The 22,922-nt window shown below is 36.8% G+C and overlaps 1 protein-coding gene, 1 long non-coding RNA gene and 1 pseudogene across 2 annotated transcripts; 2 read left to right on the plus strand and 1 right to left on the minus strand.

Moving 5' to 3' along the window:
- Window positions 1–673: 673 nt before the first annotated feature.
- LOC113719413 (cytochrome P450 81C13-like) lies at window positions 674–3,246 on the plus strand (annotated as a pseudogene).
- Window positions 3,247–5,150: 1,904 nt separating this feature from the next.
- Window positions 5,151–7,659, plus strand: LOC140021770 (uncharacterized). The gene is made up of 3 exons (XR_011825750.1): window positions 5,151–5,341; window positions 6,701–6,759; window positions 7,488–7,659. It is a non-coding gene; the product is annotated as an uncharacterized lncRNA (long non-coding RNA).
- Window positions 7,660–17,674: 10,015 nt separating this feature from the next.
- Window positions 17,675–22,901, minus strand: LOC113717907 (uncharacterized). Its single transcript, XM_027242751.2, has 2 exons — window positions 19,411–22,901; window positions 17,675–18,719 (listed from the first exon to the last, which is right to left on the minus strand). The coding sequence occupies exons 1-2, from the start codon at window positions 20,093–20,095 to the stop codon at window positions 18,286–18,288; spliced, it is 1,119 nt and encodes a 372-aa protein (XP_027098552.2). The 5' UTR covers window positions 20,096–22,901; the 3' UTR covers window positions 17,675–18,285.
- Between the last annotated feature and the right edge of the window lie 21 nt (window positions 22,902–22,922).

The following is a 22,922-nucleotide window of genomic DNA, read 5'->3' on the forward strand; positions in this document are numbered from 1 at the left end:
TGAAATAAATATATTTATAAATTTATATAAATAAATATATTTATAAATATATTTTAAATAGAAATTTAATATTTGTATATGAATATATATATATGGTGGATGGGTATGTGGGATAAGCATTCGAACGAGGAAGAAGAAAGATATGAAAAGAAAAAAGAAATTAAAGGTAAAAAATTGATTATTAAATTTGATACCCATTCCTTACAAATATTTACCAAGCACCTCCATTTGTAATCATACCTTTGTCCAAAACTCATACTAAGTTTTTTTGTATGATTCCAATTACAATTCCAATTCCTAAGCTTGAACCAAGCGCCCCCTAAGTTCTCCTCATTTTCCATACTAATCCATGTATCCAAACAATTGAAAGTTCTCTTGGCATGTAAGTGAAAAGCAACAAGTAATTTTGACTCTTCTTTGCTCCAAGCTTTAATTTTTTAAAGCTCCACTTTCTTCGCACCAAGCTTTTAATTTTTTAAAGCTTCCCTTTCTGCTAATGATCGATGCCGGCAATTATTCCAATGTGTAATTCTTGCCAATTGTGTTTCTCAATTAGTGAGCTTATATACATCAAAGACCAAGTTCCTCTCACTATTAAAGCCATCTTGTTTCATGAACAACTACGTATTATCCAATAACTTTGGCCTTGTCAGCTCTGAAGTTAACTAAAATGTCTCTTGTGATTTTCAGCTTTTTGGCCATGGAGAATCTCTACTGCTGCCTCGTCACCATCTTATCGTGTTCTTTGCTTCTCATCTCCAAAAACTTGCTATTCAACCATGTCAAGAACAAGAAGTTACCGCCAAGTCCACTTGCTCTGTCAATAATTGGCCATCTTTACCTTATCAAGAACTCACTCTTCCAAGACTTAACTCATTATCAGCTAAATATGGTCCAATATTCTTTCTCGAATTCGGTTGGCGTTCCTTTGTTGTTGTGTCATCTCCAGCTGCCATTGAAGAGTGCTTCACCAAGAATGATATTACGCTTGCAAACCGTCCTCGGACCATGGCTGGAGATAGATTTACCTATAACTACACAGGCCTTGGGGTGGCCCCTTATGGCGACTTGTGAAGGGTTCTTCGTCGCCTCTTTGTCGTTGAATCTCTCTCTTTCAACAGCCTCCAGAGGACTTCAGTTATCAGGGAAGAGGAATGTCAGATGATTCTCAGGTCAATCTACAGAGTTTCAAAGAATGAAAGCCAAGTAAGAGTTGATTTGAGCCATTGGATTTCTGTTTTACACTCAATGTTATCATGAGGATGCTTGTTGGAAGATGCTCCATCAGAGAGGAGGATGCTGGAGAGGAGTTGGGCATGCAAATAATTGAAGAATTCAGAGAAATGTTTGGTTCAAGCATTTCAATGAATTTGTGTGACTTCTCCCCTGTGTTAAGGTGGCTTGGCTACAAAGGGTTAGAAAAGGAAATGATCTCTTTGCAGAAGAAGAGAGATAATTTCGGTCTGGGTTTCATAGATGAATTTCGATGTTCAAATACTCTGCTGGACAGGGAGAAGAAGGCACTGATTGCAAATCTGCTTTCTCGTAAGGAAAAAGAAACTGATTTTTTATCAGATGACGCCATAAAGAGTTTTGCATTTGTAAGTGCAATATGCCTCATGTTTTCCTTACTTCATGAGCTTTTTCCGATTTCAGTACGTAGCTAAGGCAGTGAAATTTGGAATGGCAGAATATACTTTATTTTTCCCTTTTCCTCTATTTATGCATTTACACTTGTGATGAACTTATTATTCTGCAGACCTTGTTTCACTTTCTCAATTGCTCTCTTCAGCAACATAAAGTTAATATGGTTATTAGTTAAACACATCAGGCTACACTCTACAGTGAGGCATCAGTGAGAGCTCTACATGAACCTTTAGCCATTGATTCTTTGCCTGTGGGATTTAAATGCCAAAACTTGGACTCTGATACTAAGATAAGATTAGCAATCAAGGTCACAATCTGATACTTTGTCCTTAGTTTTGTTAATTGTGATGCTAGCAGGTAAGATTTGAGTATGAGGTTTTAATTAGCAAATTCCTGAAAACAACCCCCCTTAATTTCACCAAAACAATCTTCTCATATGATAAGAGCTTCGGCCTTGATGCATTTGAGCTCATTGGTTGTCATCACCCTTTCCCTTGCTTGTACTCATTAAAGCATTTTCAGAAGGATGATCTTGTTGGCGTTGGAGAAAGTATTTAAAAGCTACCTTTCTGGGATTCTTTCCTACCCTAATCTAAGCATTTTACTTTGTCTAACATATGCAATCCTTGATCCAGATAATGTTTACAGCAGGAAGAGAAACGTCCACGCTGACCATCGAATGGGCTATGCTGCTTTTGCTAAATAACCCTAAGGCACTGCAGAAACTCAGGACTGAGATTGACATCAACCTAGGACATGGAAGACTGTTGAGAGAATCCGATATCCCAAAGCTTCCTTATCTTCGTTGTGTTGTCAATGAGACAATGAGACTGTACGGTTCGAAGACTCGGCCGAGTCGTCACCGTCTCGGCCTAGTCCGAGACAAGACCGCGACGAAACGATACCGAGATACGTGACTCGTCGAGACGTCACTGTGAAGGGTTGAAACGGCCGAATCTCACCGAGTTACTCCGAGTCATCCCGAGTCAATTCGAATTTTTATTATTTTTACAAATTTTTTAATTATTTTTGTTTATCATATTTTTTTACAATTTTTAGAATATTAAATATTTCAAAAATTCGCATCTCGCCGAGACCGCAACCGATATGCCGAGACCGATGTGAAACGGTCCAGGCCGCGACCGCGACTTTGAACCATGACTGTACCCCGCAGCACCACTTCTGCTACCTCATTATGCATCTGAAGATTGCAAGGTAGGGATGTATGACATTCCGAAAGGTACAATTGTTTTAGCTAATGCCTGGGCCGTGCATCGGGATCCAAAACTCTGGGAGGAGCCTGAGAAATTCATGCCAGAAAGATTCGAAGCGAAGAAATTGATGGACAAAGAAGAGTTCAATTCCAGGTTCTTGCCATTTGGGATGGGCAGGAGAGCTTGTCCAGGAGCCAATCTAGGCATTCGGACTGTTTCATTGGCAATCGGTACAATCATCCAATGTTTTGATTGGGATAAAGTCGAAAAGGATGGTGACTTGGACATTAACTTTAGTGATAGAATCACCCTGCAGAAGGCTAAACATTTGGAGGCCGTATGCGTTCCACGCCAAGAATCAATTCTGCTTCTCTCTCAACTTTGAAAGCCAACAACTAGAAGCTGTGAGTTTTGGTGGTACAAAGCTATCAAGTTGTTATCACCGAGTGGCCTGCAAGACAATTCTTAATTATTGTACGAGTAGTTAAAACCTTTATTTGTGTTTACAATAAATCTCTATCTGTGCTTAAAATTAGTATTAGTTATGTGTTTACATTTACAATCTCCTCCTTTGTCATCCACTTCAGGCTAATGTTGCTGTCGCTTTGGCCATTGTTATTTGCCTATATCAGATAGATAAAGTGTGAAACTTATATAGCTACATCACTTGCCTTAGCTTCTCAAGCATGGCCTTGGATTCGGTGGTCCTCTGCTGCACATTAATCATGATTACTAGTTCCATACTCATCATCCGGCAATGTTCTGAGCAGAATAAAGATAAAATGCCACCTCGCCAGCCCACCGGCTGTACCAATCTTAGGCCATCCCCGCCCCTTGAAACCTCCATTTCACCGTGCCCTCCAAAATCTATGTAACGACCAAATTCGACCTTGTGAATAAGGAGTGAACTGGCCATTTGTCAGGTTTTCGCATTAGGTCTAAAACTAGAACCTTTAAACTTACACTTTGAAAATATTAAATTTTCCACTAAAATCGAAATTAGGAGTACATGCCAAAAAACAAATATACGATTGCTAGCGGATATAATTCAAAATCTCACTATAAGTACAATATGTTAATATTCCTTGTCGGTTAACTATAATTTCTAATAACACCTTTGAAGCCCTCACAGACCAAATTGTTTTAATCGAGCTCGGTCATCCTATATATCTGAAATTATTTTTCGATCAACAAAAATAAAATATGCGAGCTAATGAGCCCAGTGAGAATCGTGTATCCATATTAGTAGAAATAGTATTTTTAATTAATAAATAAGTCTTTTCTATCATACAAAATATGTACAAATACTAGAAGTCTTTTCTATTATACAAAATATGTACAAATAAGTCTTTTCTGTTATACAAAATATGTACAAATATTTAGAAGAAGCTTCAGAAAAATTTTCAAACTTAAACGAATAAGAAAGTTCGATAATATCCAAGTTTAACTAGATAAACAAAGGCAAAAAAAAAAAAAACTGTTACTATTGTTGACAAAGTATTATCTGTAACATCCCGAATATTAGGAGGTTGTTTGTGAAGAAAATATTAAAGTGTATTTCTTTGGGTTGATTTAAAACCTTATTTTGGTTTAAAAGACTAGAAACCCTAATATTGTAGCCAAAAACCCTAGTTTACTTGTGACTAACCAGTTTTCCTAAATGTCTCATATTTTAATTGAAACCCTAATTTTAATTACTGGAATTGGAAAATTCCTCACGTTTTCTTAAAAATTTCTTTTTATTTGAAGATTATCATTTATTAAAGCCCTACTATCCAATTATTCCATGATAAGTGTAAATAAACCTAGAAAATAAGGTTTTACGCTTCGGTTTCAAGTTTGGAGCAAAATTAGGGTTTTCGCGATTTTTCGCCGGATGAATTTTCGGTACAGAGTAAGGATTAAATTTGGAGATTAAAAGTGACTTTTGAGTGAGAAATAATATGTGATTAGTAGCAATGGTATAAAGTTAGTGAATGGGAAGTAAAAACCCTAGTACGTGAGTTTTAAGAAAAACGGCGCCAACCGGCGGGTCCCGCGCACTACCGTTTGAACGCACCACTTGACCACCACTTTCTTACTGTATAAGCTCATTACTAATTGAGCAAAATATCTTCCCCCTCATGATGATAGCTTGACCGAATGTGTGGCTCAAAGGCAAGGCAAGAGAAAGAAAATTTTGTGGTCAAGATTAGTCCAAGTGTTGGCCAAGATTTGTGGACACCATTAGTCCTAATTCTCTTACTCTCTTATAAGACAAGTTAAGCCCCATTTTTCCTTCATTTCTGCTGCTAAGAGCCGAGAGAGGGAGAGAGGAAGAATAAGAGAGAAACCTCTTCATTTCTTCTTGGATTCATCTATAAAGCAAGAATCAAACCAAACCAAACCGATTAATCTTCTCCTTGAGTGATTAGCTAGTGTTTGGTGGTGAAATTTTGGAAAGAGAAGGCTTGGGCTACCCTTGGAGAACTCAAATCAAGGTAAGAGGATGATATCTCTCTAACTTTCTCTTTCAATCATGGTTAAAGTAAGCTTAGTAGCTTGATTGGTGGTGGATTCATGGATGCTAGCATGTGTAGAAGTTTTTCCCCAATTTAATTGATGAACTAGGGCTGTGGAATTTCTGCCCAACTTGATGTGTGATACTTGTATGTTACCATTGAGGTTTTATAAGGTGTTTTGGGAGTGATTGGAGTGAGAAATTAGGGAAAATTTCACTAGAAACTACAAATTCCAGATTTCTGGAAAATTCTTGATCACTTCTGTCCGAATTTGTATCTATGTGTTAGAGGCCGATTTGGCCTTGGGTCAAAGAAGGAAAGTTGTAGGAAATGATGTTTTATAGGTGCCTATAAAATTTCAGCTCAATCGGAGCAACGTAGAACGTGAAAAGTCCAAAATACCCCTACTGTTTTAAGAATTTCCCAGCAGTCCGTTTCTTCAGTTCAGTCCAGTTTATCACGATTTTTGATCAGGATCCATTCTGATTTAGCTCTGGGCCAAAACATAAAAGTTGTAGTGTTCTGAAGTAGCTTTAAAATACCTCAAAGAAAACCTGATTCGGACTTGTGTACACTGAGTTAGGTCCGCTACAGCATAATGCGTTTAAACAGCCGATGAATTGGTTTCTGGTTTAGTAGTCTGAGATTTTGACTAAGTTACATTAGGAAATGGACTAAGTGACCTTCATGAATGTTGTAGCTTTGTGTCTTAGCTTCGAAACGGCATAGGTTTCGCCTTAATCCGATAAGCGTAGCCTCGGACAAGTTATTTCCGCTTGTATACGTCAAATCTGTCTTGTGCCACATTGAATTTCTGCACTTGTACTTGATGCGGTTCTTGTTGTTATGATATTGTGAGCCTATGGAACGGCTCTTGACATAAATTGCTGATATGTATGTTGTTGGGCTGTTGTTGAAGAAAAATAATGAAGCCTAAATGGCTGGAAAATTAGGTAAACACAAAGGGCATGCTGCCCAAATTTACGCTCGAGGACTATATAAATACACTTGCGACTTGGGTCGAGTTGATATGAATAGTACTTGAACCATCTAGGGTACTTGAGTCTTCTTGTTCGAGGTATATAAGTAAGGACTTGGCCAAACTTGTACCCTTGAGAAATGAAATAATGATTGCTCAAAGTACGTTTTCCCTTGTACTTTCGACTCGCATGACCATTTCAAGTATAAATGTTACAAAGTTTTATCATTTAAAAAGTGAGCGAGTATCTCACGAGTATTCTCCAAGTGAATTTCAATTTCTTGATTCTTATTGAACGAAACGTCTAAGTTTCGAACTCTAGTCATGTTTCAAAGTTTTCAAATTGAGTTTTATCGCAGATTTGGACTCCGAACTCGGAGTATAACCTGAAAGTGACCAGTAGCACTATATCTTTTGGGTGAGTGCTTTCAAATACCGAATTGAACTTGATACTTGAACTTGATACGTGACCAATCTGATTACATGTTATATACGTGAATTGTAAGGGCAAGAGTGTACTTTATCGCACTTGCCCTTACGTGATATACTTGTTTATTGTTGCAATTGACTTGATATACTTGTTTATGATGCGCGCACTTCCTGGAATTCCAGAAACCCTGTGGCGAGTTACTCTAGTCGAGCCGGCAAGGGCTTGGTCGATTGGGTAACGAACCCTGGGTCTCTTGTATTGTCGAGTGGAGTGATATCTCCTCGACTAATCGGTATACTCGAGTATTACCACCCGTGTTCTTGAGGATTTTGGGCCCAGCTGGGGGTTGAACGGTGGACGGAGAGTCGTTTAAGTGGTGTTCTACTGGATTGGTTACTTACTTGAAAGTTGACGGAGTGTCAACTACTACGGGATCAAGCTTCTAGTAATGTAATGGGAATTTGGCTCCTGAGAGTCATCCGTATCCTTATACTTTGGAGTAGTTATTGTTTATTGGATTATTGTTTCTTTTGAAAAATTTTCTACATTCGCTCATTTTAAGATTTCTACTTGACGTGTTACTGTTCACATTTATGAACACTTTATGCTCGTTACTTTGCTATATCGAAAACTCGTACTTATAAATAATGGTCAATTTGCTATTTGGAACCTCACTGGGCTTTTAGCTCATTCCACTCCATTTGTTTTCCTTTCAGGGGTACGAGCGAGGTGTGAGATATGTAAAGTCTAGCATAGACTAGCTGTTTGATTTTGACTTGTACTCACGCTATTCCTCGGATGGAACATGTTGTATTTGGATTGTATTCGTTTTGATCTAGTTTGGTGTATTGAGACTTCGTACTTCGATTTCTATTAATGTAAATTATAAGCTTGAATTGGGAATGTTATTTATGGTTCATGAATGTGTGTACGTGACTCGATTGAGATAGTGAGTGAGTCCTGGCGAGAGCTGGGCAGGCGGTCCGCCGAACCCTTTGGTACGCCTTAGGGGGAGGTGGGGTCGTCACATTATCCTTATCTCCCTTGACAAATTTTTGTGCATGACTTGTTCAACGTCAACACACCAATTGCCTCGAGCCCAAAATATAACAAAATAATTTGTATTATTAAATACCTAATATGAGCAAAAATAACCACATAACATTTCCATAAAGGTATGTATGTCAAAGAAGACATAGATCCTTGACAAGAGTCCAACCTCTCCAAATTTACTTTGCGTTCACAGCCTCCCCAACATTACTTTGGATTCACATCACGAAGAGCATAAATTCCAATTGCTAAACTTGAAGCACATACAAGCATTTTATACAAAATTACTAATTATCAGATTGCAAAACTCATGTTTGCTAGGCTAAAGGAGCTTGTCCAAACAAAATCAGACATCCGCAAATCATAATGGAAGTGTGCCAAGTTTCAAGTTTGTAAATATCCCTCAACGTGCCACATGGATGTGCAATAATGTTTATGCTAAACTGAAGACAATTGTGTAATTTTTACCACGTCTCCAGATTCCCCTAATTTGCATGAAGACCTGGCATAATTTTTAATGATCTAGGTAAATATAGCTTGAACAATCAAATTGGAATAATTAAGATATTTGTATAGTTTATTCAATATAATGGCCAAGTCAAACACTGAACTCCTTTTATTTAATATTTCAAAGCTTGAGTCAAAATCGATGTCATGTGGATGAATTTCACTACATAATACATGACTGGAATTGCAAATTTAAAAAGTAGTTTATTTAAATGAAAGGGCTTTGGTTCCTATGTCATGTTTAAAACTTTTAGAATTTTCACACGTCCGCTTTTCAGTAGTCTAAAATAAACGTGATTCAAAATTGTACAAGTTCCAAAAGATACTCAAATCAGGTTTCAGGGAAAAAACTGAGGGTTAAGAAAGTTGTAAAATTGCATGTAATTTTTGTTATCATTTATCAATACATATTCATCATGCTAAACTGACTATGGCCTAGACACATCCTAAACTTGTAGGGTAACTCTGGATCCTATCAAAAGTCATAGAAATATCTCTATAGCCTTCCCCACAACAACAATTCAGTTTGTAAGGTACTGTTGGTATACCTAAAAGGTAATTCGCAATTAAAACTACTTACCGTGGCATTCTAATACGAAACCAAATTGGCTAGGTAAAGTATTTGCTAGCACCCAATATTCAGCGGTACTAATGCTCAGTTAAATGGGTATACATCAAGCTATATAGGTCAAAAAATCATAAAATTTGCACCATTAGAAACTAGACTCGAAGGCTAAAAATCTTTAAAAGACATCATTAGGTGATTCGGGCCACAAACTGGTCCAATTCGAGTCACAATTCAATGCAATTTCCAGTTCTTAACTGTGTAGGTTATTGTTTCCAGCCAACTTTGCAAATTTTCTGGTACTTACAGACAATGAACAGAGTTGGAAATTTATACCATTGAAAATATTTTCAAATCTAGTTTCAAACACAATTGACGATACTTAATTTTGACTTTCCTACAACAAGTTATGACCAATTTCCTAAAACTGTGCAGAGGTGACTCTTAGCTACGAAATTGTTTAAAACTCAAGGTGTTCTTGGTTATTGACATTAAAATTCTTCCAATTCCTTGTGTATATCCATGTTAGATGCTTGGTTAAAAGTCAGTAGTAATATGTACAAGAAATCACTCCGATTTATGGCTGTCCACTCTCATTTCCCAACTTATAGATCAAACGCATATTTTTCAAATGCAATTGATGGTACTCAATTTTGACTTTCCTACGACAAATTATCGCCAATTCCTAAAACTGTGCAGAGGTGACGGTTAGCTGCAGAATTACTTAAAACTCAAGGTATTCTTGGTTATCAACATTAAAATTGTTCCAATTCCTTGTGTATATCCATATTAGATGCTTGGTTACAAGCCAATAGCAATATGTGCAAGAAATCACTCCGATTATGGATATCCACTCTCATTTTCCAACTAATAGTTATCAAACTCATCATTTTTTGGTTCATAAAGATCACCAAATCCTATTAAGTTCTCTATTTCCTAATTCTTCAAACAAGAATAAAAGAATCAGAAAGGAGTTTGGCGGCAGGATGAGATAGACATAGGCAAATTTTGTTTTTTCTCCCTCATATTCTTGTTACAAATATAAGTTATACCCATATTTGAAAACAATTTCTAATTCAGCCACAAATTTTAGGCTTTTAAAGTTTGGGTATTTAGCAGTGAAAGAAACTGGAAACTACAGCCGGATCCGTTTGGCTAGTGACATTCCGGTGATATGTTTGGTAAAAGTTTTAAGGGCATCCCGGTGTAGTTTCATGAATAGAGCCCTGAAACTAGAGATCTTTTAATTTTATATCCTCCATTGCAAGTATCAGAAAAGTAAAGACTTTTCCCTATTAAATGGAGCCATGAAGTTAATCATTCGTCATTCTGTGATTACTGCTATTTTTTGAATGTTACGGGTGGTTATTAGTGTATTCATCTCTTCCATAGTAGGGAAGGAGATATAAGACATGTAAGGTTCCAGGGTGCCACCTATGAATGCACTTATGCCTTTTCTTCAAGGTGACTAGAGATAGTGATTCGTATCTAATGGTATAAATTCGTTTTTAGTTGGTCCTAAGGCCCTATTTTGTTGCCTATAAATGTTGTTAGTTCACGTCTTTGAACATGTTCAATTTGGTTTTTGGATAGCAACTTGAAAATTCTGTTGCTTACACTATAATATAGCATTCGATTTTTTTCGCTTGGGTGAGCTCCTAATATTGAGCATTTGCCTGGGTCAGATTGGATCAGAAACTTTTGAAGCTTGACAGTCTAAATGTTGCTCAATGGGATGCCTCTGGTGACAGAAGTACTAGCATGTACCACTGAGGATTGGCTGGGTTTGGATTAGAATATTAGATCATGAACACTGAGAATAATGAATGGGTATTTTGTTGTGATTCTATATGTATTCACACAGCAGGACGCTTTATTATTACCAACTTATTGGATCCTCCACCTTCTTTCACCACTCAAACATGGTTATTTCACTTGCGAATCTTGAAGCTAGGCTTTTTCAGTTTAGTTCTGCTCTCTTATATGTACACTACTCTGGTAACAAAGGAATTCTACCAGATACAATATAGGCTTATTGGTACTACTTTTTCTGTCAGTGTTATTACGAAGTGGTTTTTGATTCTGGTTGCAAGGGCACCAGTTCTCCTAATTGTGATGGAAAATCTACTTGAAAGACATGAAAATAATTCCTGTAGTTCATTAAACTAGCATGCCCATATTTGCTTGAGTTGGCTCTCTTGAAAATTGAAGTGGATCTCTTTTCAAGGAGAAGAAAATCAAATTCTCAGCAGATGTTGGAGAAAAGGAATCCGGATAAAATCTTGCATCAAGGAATGCTGAGTTCTGTAGAGTGGTGGCTGCAGGTGTCTGTAAAGTCAAAAGGTTTTTTTTTTCACTTTCTTTATGGAAATGGAATTCCACCAGATTATGAACCACATGCAAAAGAATTTTTTCAGTTTCCCTTTATTAAGAGCATGACATGATTTACCGTAACGTTAAGCATCTTGGTTCTGAGAATGGATGCTTCTCTTCTTCAGTAATTATTTCGATGAGTAAGCATACAGCCGACTGAATGAAGGACTTAATTTATGGAATCGGAGGCAGGTAGTCCCTTTGAATCCTGCTATTGCATACAATCTGTACCTATGTTGGGCTGCTGGATCATGTTCTCGAGGCCAAACTAGTCATTTGCTGAGCTTATAAATTTTTCTATTTTCCAGTGCCAATTGTTTCTCTTCTCCTTTTACCATCTGATGATATAGAAGGACTTTTTAGTGTGATAAACATAGTTATTAAACCCGCCCAGAGAGAAACCCAGTGAAATAAATGGGTTAACGAGTTACTGATTCAATCAGTGGATGAGTGGTCTAACCGATGGGTCACTAAATATACTTAAATATTATGTCTTATAATTTTTTATATGATTGAAATTATAATAAACTATGCCTTAGTAAATGTTCAATTAGTCTAATTTATTATAGAATCATTAATTCTTATAAGAATAAACAAAACTTAAATTTATTTTATGGAAATTTCATTATTTTTAACAAACTTTTGGTTTTAACTTATGGAAATAAACTAGATATTGTTATTTCATTAAAATTTGCCTCATGGAATTTGGGAAATAAATAAAATTTTATTAAAAGATTCTAAATAAATTTTGTTTTGAAGAAATAAAATAAGAATAAAAGTCTAATATATAATATAAGAAGGACCAAACAACTCACAATTGGACTGTTGGTCTAGTGGTGATTGCACTACATTCTTATACTTGAGGTCCCAAGTTCAAACCATCAATGCAATATCTTCTAAAAATTTTTCGCATAGCAACCCGAGTTTCTCACAAAATCGCCGGTTCATCGGGTTAATTGATTGAATGTCGATTCGTCAAAAAGTCAACGGTTTTATCGTCCAAACGATCTAATTAACAACCCGATTCTATAGGGTAAATTACATTTTGTTAATGTCAAAATTACCCTTGTTTAACAATTAAAATGGTTGAAGTGATCAAAATATATAAACATAATATACATGGCACTCTAACCTTACATGATTCTATATATTACCATATAACCCCGTGATAGTTGAGTATTTTATCATATTACCTTCTTATGGTTATATATATATATATATAATTCCTTATGGTTAATAAATAATTTTCAACTTTTTATAAGGGTATTTTTGATATTTTAATTGAATCTGTTATGGATTACAAATTTCGTCATTTTGACACTTTAATCCAAATCATGAGGAGGTATATATAGTTTTTGAAATTATAGGGGAGTTATGTATAAAAAATACAAAACCACAGGGGATTAAAGTGTAATTTGCCCTTCCTATACTTTTCCTTAGTGATAATCGGATGCCTGCATAACTTTGGTCCTCAGAGAAGCTTATGGGAAGAGATCTTTTTTTTTTTTTTGGTCAAAGTGATCTTTTTCTTTGCTCAACTTGTTAGTGCTTTTTATCAGCTTCAAAAGTTCTGCCTCTTTTACATCTCCTCAGGGTTCTTAAGATATGTTTCCTACTTTTGGCTGAGATTACAAAGAAAATGTCATTAGACAAATATGTGGCAAATGTGAGAACCCGTAATTTTCTTAATTGCTAGGTTTTATTTTCTTTTAATTGCACGCTTTTCCACATTTTATTTGTTCGAAAAATTGTGAAAATAATTTTTATGAGTAAAGATGGTTTTGAAATCATTTTTTCTAGTATAAGTCAGTTTATAAGATTTTAAGAGTGTATACCGGATGTGGGACCCGCTAGTGCGGAAAGTTCGGTAAAATTCGGCCAATTAGGTTAAGTTGTGTATACCGGGTTTAATTTATCAGGTGTGAAGAGATAATTAGAAGTTACGTAGATGGATTATCATTGGAGAGACAAAAGGATAGAGTTGCATTAAATAAGGGTGACAAGTGTCACCTTTGTGGTTTATTCTTGAATTTGACCATCTTACTTACCTTTACCAATTAACCAAAATTGACCAACAATTCATCATTTTCTTCATCCTTATGGCCGAACATCTTCAAGAGAAAAGAAAGGAAAAAGCTCTCAAATTTCTTGCTCCAATCTTGCTCAATCTCCTAATTCAATCGATTAAACTTGGATTTCCTCCATAAAAACCTTTAGTTTAGCGGTAGTAAGGTTGGTTGTGGAGTGATTTGGAAGACCTAGGTGCTAAGTTGGTTCTTTTCTTGAGTTTGCAAGGTAAGTGACTAAGACACCTTTCCTTTGATCTTAATGATGTTCAATTGGTAGCTTGTGTGAGTAAAGAGCTAGTTTTAAGTGATATTTCATGACTCTTGGTTGAGATTGGGGAATTTTTCTATTTATTCATGATTTTCTGTTTTATATGTTTTATATTGGTTGGCCATGGATGATGGTTGGAAATAGTCTAGAATGAGGCTATAGTGCGTAAATTGTAGCTAATTGCGAAAAATTTCCACTTTGTGCGGAAAATGCCAGATTAGGGTTTCAAGTATTTCCATTCTGCCTGGTACTGTTTCTCCTAGTTAGAGGTCGAATTAGCCTTGGGTTAAAACATAAAAGTTGTAGAGAATGATGTTTTATAACTGCTTGTAAAATTTCATCCCAATCCGACCTCTGTAGCCTGTGACAAGATAGAAATACCCCTGCTGCCCTGTTTCTGTCCGAAACTGATAATCAGCTTCTGTAATTGGTTAGTTTGACCAGGAATACTATTGATTTGATTGTTGGTGTCTTCTGAATAATTATAGCCTTGTATCTTAGCTTTCAAATGGCTTTGGAATTACCTGAATCGGAGTTGTGTGTGCTAAGATATGCTTGAATGAATCGGGACTGCTAGTTGAATTTCACAGTGAGTTTCGAACTGGAAAATCTGGGGTTGTTTTGGTAAATTTGACCTAGTTAGGATGAGAACTGGACTAAGTAGTCTTCATCAAAGTTATAGCCCTCTGTCTTAGCTTCGAAACGGTATTTACACTTCAATCCAATAAGTGTAGTTTCGGTTAGGTCCGATATGCTAAGTAGCGGTGAATCTGCCTTTTTAGTTTCCTAGCTTAAAGCTCATTTCCGGTCATTTTCCTAGCTAAATCTTGTACTTGAATGACTTTGAGCCTATTAAACGGCTGTTGTGATGAATTTATATTGCGTATGACTTTGGAATTGATTGAGGAAAATAATGAAGTCATAAGTGGCTGAAAAAATAAGTAAATACAGAGGGCATGCTGCCCAAAATTTTAGGGCTACGCGATTCCTTCAATTAAGTTGATCTTAGTACAAATGAAGGGTTTTGGGGGTTGTTTGTAACCCTAGAACCAACTGTTATCTTTTTACTCAAAAGTCATATTTTATTCTTTTGTACTAGTACTTAACCTGGAAAGGCGTACGACATATAGTCGAGTCTCACTTGTGCATTCCGTTTACTTGATTTTGGATGTGAAACCTTCAATTGTTTTACTTTGATGATTTTAGGGTTTCTTGGCGATTAAAGCCAATTTGAAGTGAAAACTTTTCAAGTATCTGTACTTGAACCGCTGAGTGTACCACTCCCCTCATTTGCTGTTTAACTTGGTTTCTGCCCCTGCAAGCTGCGATTTAAATGACTGCACTATCTGTTTATTCTGTTTGAGACGAGAGTGTACTTTATCACACTCGTTCTCGTCTGTCCATATGCCTATTTACTATGTATAATCTGTTAACTGTATCTGAGTCTGTTTGGACGTTGTTTGGAGGCTGGTATCCAAAGACCTTTTTGTGACCTCTAAGCTCAACACCTGTGGCTAGTTACTCAAGTCGGGCCGGCAAGGGTCTGGTCGATTAGATAACGAACCACGGTAGTCTGTTTTGGAAATCTTTGGATATTGAGACTCTTGATTCCAGTATACTCGAGTATTACCATTACTGTTCCTGAATAGAGTTCGGGCCCGGTAGGGGTATGTTTGGTGGACGGAAATTGGTGTAAAGTGGGGTCTGCGGATATGTTGGTTTTATTTACGTTGACGAAGAGTCAACGGGTTCGGACCAGTTGCTCTCCATTTCTGTCACAAGGGATGAAACGGAGACAAATGATTATGAGAATGGGCGATTACCCCCTCCTTCACCCTCAACTTTGAGAAACTTCTATTTTTGATATAGCACTTTTGAAAATTTTTAAGTTACTTCTTTATTTGCACCCCCTAAAATATTTCAAACTCTCATTCTTATCAACTTTGCCCCTCAATATTTTTAAAATTTCCTTTTTTTTATCTATATTGACCCCTTTAAAATTTTTATTGTCTCATTCTTATTTGCATTGGCTTCCCTTAGTAAATTAAAAAAATCTTAATTGTTACACTTCACAATAGTGTTGGATCTAATTAAAGCTAATTAATGATGAAAATCCAAGAACAAACTCTTTTGACGTTCCTAAATTACCATTACATTGTAGCACAACTTAGATGTCAAAATATAATTGACACAATGAAAAAATAATATTTAACATAAGTGCCTTTTGATGTGATATCAAAAATTTGTACCCTTTGACCCAGAGCATTGGCTCCACCACTGTTTACTTGTATCACCGAGATTTAACTTTGTAGTTCAATAATGCAGTAAATTTTTCACAATATAAAATCGTTGATGAATATTGTCTACATTATGCAGCAGCACAGGAAAATGTAAATTCTTGTGAACAAGCCGTAGAAGTTATTCTTAAGCACTCGAAACTTACAAGAGTTGAAGCATCATGAAACCTGATTTGCTCTTTCTTTCTTTTCTTTTCTTTTTTTTGCCTTTTTTATTCTGTATACTGCCTTATTTGGTTGTTCATTTTCTTCCTAAATTGTGGGGATTGAAGATCTATTATTAAATTTGCGAATTTTTCTTACGATAGAGGTTTATTTTTAAAGCAAATTTCATTAACAAATTGCTAGAAATTGATCCAACACGATTTGATTTATATCACTATCCTAATGGCAGAATTCAAAGAAATTTTGGACTTGACAGATTAATTAACAATACCCATTCTAGTCTAAGATGTGATTAGCATAAAAACTCTGCAGTATGAAATTTGTCCTACTACGATAGCTTTTGTTCTGATACTATGGTTTGAGAGTATTCTCGTCTTCCTTTATTAGAGAAATTCCTGTTTTACATTACCTCCTTGTACCATGTAGAATAAATAATACATCACTTCTTATTTATATTCTTTTTCTCTAATCAAAAAACACAATTTCATTACGATAAATCTGAACTAATGCATCACTCTTACTTTTTTTCCCAAACGATAGAAAAATTTCATTACTTGAACGAAAGTATTACAAATTTGGAGCAAAGGCTCCTACATCATCTTTGGCTAGACTGATTAGCCAACTTGGAAATGAGTCCATCCAAGCTATCTCAGAAATTAAAGTTAAGGCAAACTTTGCCAAATAGTGGGACCCATTATTCCCTCCCCTCTTAACAAAAGAGAAGAGACAAGAGCTAAAGTCCTTGCTAAGTACAAGAATGTCAAATAGGACCGCACCTGCTAAATGGTCATTTAGGTTTCCCTCTCTGATTTGATCAATGATTCTCTTAGTCGGATTGGATTATAATATTCCTCCATCCATTCATCTTGGCAAACATAAGCGCTTTCCGGATTGCTCTTACCTCCTCAACAGCTGGAACACCCTTTCTGCCTTCACAACCAGCCCAAGCTCCTCTTAACTTCCCCTCCTTGCATCTAGTCACGACTCCCCAACTTATTTTTGCATCATTCTGTTTGATAGCTGCATTAGTATTAAGCACATGAAGTTTTCTGGAGGTGGCTCCCATTTCACATTTCCTCTTTCCACACCCCTGTACCTTTCTTCATCCTCTCCCTTCTCTGTGCTTACATTCTGGAATTCTAACCATACTTGTATTGCCTTATTAACTGCCATGCCTAGACATCTCCCATCCCTGTTAAATTGAATCTGGTTCCTGGATTTCCAGATCTGTCATAGCACATTTATGGTCAGTTCAATGTGTTCCCTCCGTTCCTTTCTAACCTTTGCTTCCATCAAGCTACTCCACCAATGCCAAAAGCTATATCTATATTCCTTCAACTCATCCCAGCTAATTGGGGCAGCCTTTCAAATTAGCTATACATGCTTACAGAAAAAGAACATGTGTTCAAGAGTTTCTGTCCCTTCTCCACAGCAACAGCACCTATCATTTCCTTGTCCAATCCTTCTCCTAATTGTTTCATTTACTGGCAAGATTCTTTGAAGACATTTCCATACAAAATGTTTCAGCTTATGCTTTATGTTCAGGCTCCATAAGAATCTCCACACCCCTGAATTAGCTTCATTCCTGCTACTACTCCCTTGTTGCTGATTTTCCTTTCTTCTTTTTCTCTGCTACTCTTTAGCCACCACATAGCCAGTTTTCACAGTATACTCCCCTGATTTAGAGAACATCCATATTAGTCTATCCTTATCACCACACTCACTTATTGGAATATTAGTTATTCTTTGACAGACTTCCTCATCAAAAAACTCTCTCAATAAATCCTTATCCCGATTCCCTTCAAAAAATCAACTCATGGACTCTTTGTACATGGCAATGTTGAGGTTTTCTCGATCTTATCTTACCAACTTCCTGATCTAGTAGCCACTTATCTTCCCATAGATCAATCTGCTTGTTGTCCCCCACTCTCTTCCTCACCCCTTCTTCCAATAGCTCTCTTGCACTGAGAATGCTTTTCCAAACCCAAGAATCCCCAACATTAATCTTCATTTTCCAAATGGAAGATCCTCTAAAATACCTCCCCCTAACAATCTGCTAACTAATAGATTTGGCCTTGTCAAGATCCTCCATAGTTCCTTAGCAAGCATCGCAGTATTGAATTGCTGGAGATCTCTAAAACCGAACCCTCCCTTCCCTTTAACCTCAGATAACTTCCTCCACTCCATCCAATGAATTTTCCTACTTTCCTCACTATGACTCTACCAAAACTTTGCCATTTCTCTACAAATATCCACACATAAGCCTTTTGGCAGTTTGCAGCAACTCATAGCATAAGCAGGTAGAACTAAAATCACAGATTTTAAAAGGACCACCTTACCAACATTACTCAGTAGTCTCTCCTTCGATCCACACATTCTGTTGATGACCCTCTCCCTAATGTAGTTGAAGACTTGTTTTTTTGGTCTTTCTATAACCAATGGAAGCCCAAGATATTTGCTTTGCCTAGCTTCCTTCATGCCTCCCAGGATATCCAATATTTCTGCCTTCACTTCATCCCTTGTATTCTTACTAAAAAATACATAAGACTTCTCAGCATTTATGACTTGTCCTAAGGCTTTTCCATACACCTCCAACAGCTTCATCACTTTGTCAGCTTCTTCTTTGTTAGCTCTACAGAAAATCAACGCATCATCTGCAAAAAAAGGTGAGACAATGTTGGACTATGCTGAGCAATCTTAAGACCAGAGATTTTCTAATTATACATAGCTCTCTTAAGTAAACTGAATAATCCCTCAAAGACTACTAAAAATATTTATGGAGATAAAGGATCTCCTTGTCTAATTCCCCTTGTAGGTGTAACTAGCCCTTTTTTTTCCCCATTCAAATTGAAGAAGTAAACAACAGAAGACATACGCTTTAGAATCCAATCTCTCTATTTTTGACTTTCCATAATTTTTTGCACAAAAAGCCACTCAACTCTATCATAAGTTTTAGACATATCCAGTTTCAAAGCCATAAAAGCATTAGATCCCCATCTCCTGTTATTTAAACAATGAATGAATTCATGAGTAATAACAACATTATCAATGATTTGTCTTCCTGGAACAAAAGCAGATTGGTTTTGGCTTGGCTGATGCAAAGCTTGAGTAGAGGCTTTAGTCTGTTGACCAGGATTTTAGATATGATCCTATAGACTACATTACATAAACTAATTGATCTAAACTGAGACACTAATACTGGGGAGTCTACTTTAGGGATAAGAGTAATGATAGTTTCATTGATAGCCCTCAATAACTGGCCAGAATGAAAGAAACTAGATATGGCATTTATCAAGTCATCTTTTATCACATTCCAGAATTGTTGGAAGAAAACGAGAGTCATACCATCAGGTCCCGGGGCTTTGTTTGGGTGCAGTGAAAAAACAACTTTTCTGACTTCTATTTCTGAAACAGGTCTAACCAGCATTGCATTCATTTGGTTTGTGATCACTAGGGGAATACCACCCAGTATTGAGTCAACCTGTTGAGGGTTACTAGAAGTTAAAAGCTCCTGAAAATAACCATTAATTTCATTCTCAATTTCTTGCTCTGACTCACACCAAGTTCCATCACCCTTCTGAAGACTTGAGATATTATTCCTTCTTCTTCTCTCTGCAACACTTGCATGGAAGTATTTTGTATTCTTATCACCTTCCTTCAACCACTTAATTCTTGTTTTTTGCCCCCAAAACACCTCCTCTCTCTTATAAGCCTCCTCCAGTTTCTTTTTAAGGTCTCTCATCTTTCCATTCTTATTGGCATACCTATCACCCTGAACCTCTGCAAGTTTTTGCTTCAGCTCCATAATCTCTTTTTTTGCATTAGTGTCTCTTTGCCTATTCCAGTTCAAGAGAGCAACTCTACAGCTCTTTATCTTTTGGTGTAGCTTAAGAAATCTTGAACCATTCTGTTGTTTTCTCCATTCCCTGCTAATGAGTTCACCTACTTCTTTATATTTTACCCAATTCCCGTCAAAGTAAAATCTCCTTTTCCACTTCATGCCCTTTGAATCAGTATCCAACAACAACATAGTATGGTCAGAGGCATCATTCTGGATATGCAGGCATTTAGCCTTCTCATTTTCTCTCTTTCACTGTGTACTACATAAGATTCTATCCAATCTTTCCTTAGTTTCCTTCCCCTCCTCCCAATTATTTGACCATGTCCATGGAATTCCTTCAAACCCAATGTCAACAAGTTGATTATTGTTAACAAAGTCCTTGAATATTTGAAAACTTCTTTCTGGCCTTTTACTGCCTCCCTACTTCTCATCCTTAGACAATATATCATTCATGTCCCCTGCCAATGCCCAATTCTAACTCCACAAGCTTTTTCTCTCTTCTATAATCTTCCACTATTTTTCCCTAATCTGATCCTCACTACTGACATATACACATATCAGCCACCATCTAGCTCTAGCACCATTTCTTTCCAGCAACATTTCAATATTAAAGTCAGTATATAGCACTTTACAAACTTGCAGTTCATTCCTCCACATTACTGCCAGTCCACTAGCTTTTCCCACTAGATCAATCATAAACAGCCTATCATACCTTAACTTTAGTCTCACTTTATTCATAACATCCTTTTCTGTTTTTTTGTTTCAGACAAGAAAATCAACTTAGGGGAGTGGAGTTTGACACTCTCCTCTAACTGGAGAACTGTCAAGGGGCTCCCTACACCTCGACAGTGCCACACCAGAGCTCTCATTGAGACTTGGGAGCCCATTAAGGTAGGACTCCACCACCTTAGATGTTTGTTACAGGCCTGCTTCACTTTCTCCTGTCTTGTTCTTTTTCTGGATTTCCCCGTCCCCATTCATTCTCTTTATCAGCATTCTCATTCAATTTCCTTTTTCCCCTGTCATTGTTAATTTCCATAACCTCATTCTTTTTGCTCAGAGTTACTCTTTTACTCACCTCACGAATTAGTCTCTTCCATCCTCTATTCCCCGTATACTTACTAGCTCTCATCCCTGTACTAGTAGTTTGGTCTTGTTTTTTATTTGCAGGACCTATAACCTTCCCCTCCCTCTCCCTTACCTTGTTTTCTATAGCTGATCCATCAATCCACATAGAATCAAAGTGTTCCTTATCGTTCAAATCCTCTCTCTGGCTGCCTTTCTGTATTTCCCCTTCTGCTATTAAGTTTAAGTCTTTATTAACATTGCTCCTTCCCTTCAGGTCATCCCCCTTCTTTTTACATCCAGACTTCATAGAGCTCTCCTTCTTAGAACCTTCCATCAAACACCTTGATTCATGTCCTTAGTTTCCTCCTTCACAGTCTTCTTTACTGCTGTGTCAACACTAACCTCAACAAGCTTCCAGGGTAATAAGAGTTGTTCCTGCTCCCTCTCTCCCCACTCCTTATTCAGTTGTGAACCTTCACCACCATTACATTCCAGATTACTTGAGTTATTCTGCCTTCTAGTTGGGCTCCTAGCATTACTAGCCCTTAACCAAGCTCCATAATGAGCTTCCTTGTTAATATTAACTCCCTTCACCCTACAGTTTCTCTCACTATGTCCCATAATCCCACAATAAAAGCAAAAATCAGGACATTCCTCATATCTAAATTTAATCCGTCTAGTACTACCACCTAGCTTCACTGTAGTTCCCCTCATCATTGGTTTAGATAACTCCATCTCCACCAGAATTTTTAGATGTTTCCCTTCCTCCCCCCCCTCCTAATTTGGAATTATAACTTCCTTTACAGAATTGAAACCCCCCCCAATCTTCCTGCCAATTTCCTTGGTAATCCGGTGGATAGGTAAACTCCATAGCTGAACCCAAATCCAAGTCCTATTAAAAGTTTCATCATTCTGTTCTAACCCCTTCTTCCACGGTAATACTACCAACGGCAAATTATCATATATCCATGGTCTCCCCCATAGTACCTGCTCCATATTATGAGTATTATTGAATATAAACTGAAACATATTAACCCCAATCTCAACTACTTTTCACTTCCTTGCAAAAGGCCACATATTATTCGTAAAACTTTTAATACCTGATATGTTTGCAGACTTCTCCCCCACCACTTTTCGAATAATACTCATCTGACATTCTGCTACTCCCTAAAACAAATCTATTCCATCCAATTCAACACCATCGACCTCCTCTTCAGTTAGAGCAAATTTTCTCAAAACTTCTTCTAATTCCTCAGTCATCCTAAACCAATACCAAGGGTATTCCCCAGCCAAACACAGACACAATGAAGATCAATACCAGTAACCTGTCCAAAAATAGAACCAGAAATGTGAAAGCATAAGAAACACCAATAAAATCCAAAGGAAAATAGGAAGAAACGACCGACACGGCCGAGTAACTAGATTACTGAAATGAAAATGGAATTAGAAACAAATAATTGGATCTGAAATGGAAAATCGGACCTGTAAATGGAAATTGAACCTGGAATGAAAACTCTAACAGAAAAACAAGCTCAAAAGAAGGATGATCGAAGCTTAGCTTAGAAATCTTCGATATTGCCATCTTCACACTACTACAAAAGTGTCCTTTTATGACATTCAAAAGCGTCATTATAGATCTATGTCATGACGTTTAGGCTATAATGACGCTTTACTGATAGCGTCATCCATTCTCGCATCACGATAGGTTTATGACAGTTTTAAGTGTCCCAATTTATCATTATTATGACATTATTAAATGTCATTATTTATGCCTATTATGACACTTTATAATGACAAGAAATGCTTGAGTACAATAACATATCACAACACTTTTTAAATATAAGTAGATAGAAATATTATGACACTTTTGAAGAGTAACTAGATCAGGCCTTTATGACATTTTCTACTTGTTAGTATAGCATCCAAATTAAAGTGTTCCAACTTCATG

This window comes from Coffea arabica, chromosome 11e (genome assembly GCF_036785885.1).
Source record: "Coffea arabica cultivar ET-39 chromosome 11e, Coffea Arabica ET-39 HiFi, whole genome shotgun sequence".
Taxonomy (NCBI): domain Eukaryota; kingdom Viridiplantae; phylum Streptophyta; class Magnoliopsida; order Gentianales; family Rubiaceae; genus Coffea; species Coffea arabica.

What these genes read in the sequence shown, in the direction of transcription:
- LOC113717907 (XM_027242751.2), bottom strand. Translation starts at nt 20,095, where the DNA reads ATGTTGTTGTTGGATACTGATTCAAAGGGCATGAAGTGGAAAAGGAGA. An exon ending in CAAAGCCCCGGGACCTGATG is followed by an intron (nt 18,720 to 19,410) that starts GTATGACTCTCG and finishes CTTTTTTTGCAG; the next exon opens with ATGATGCGTTGATTTTCTGT.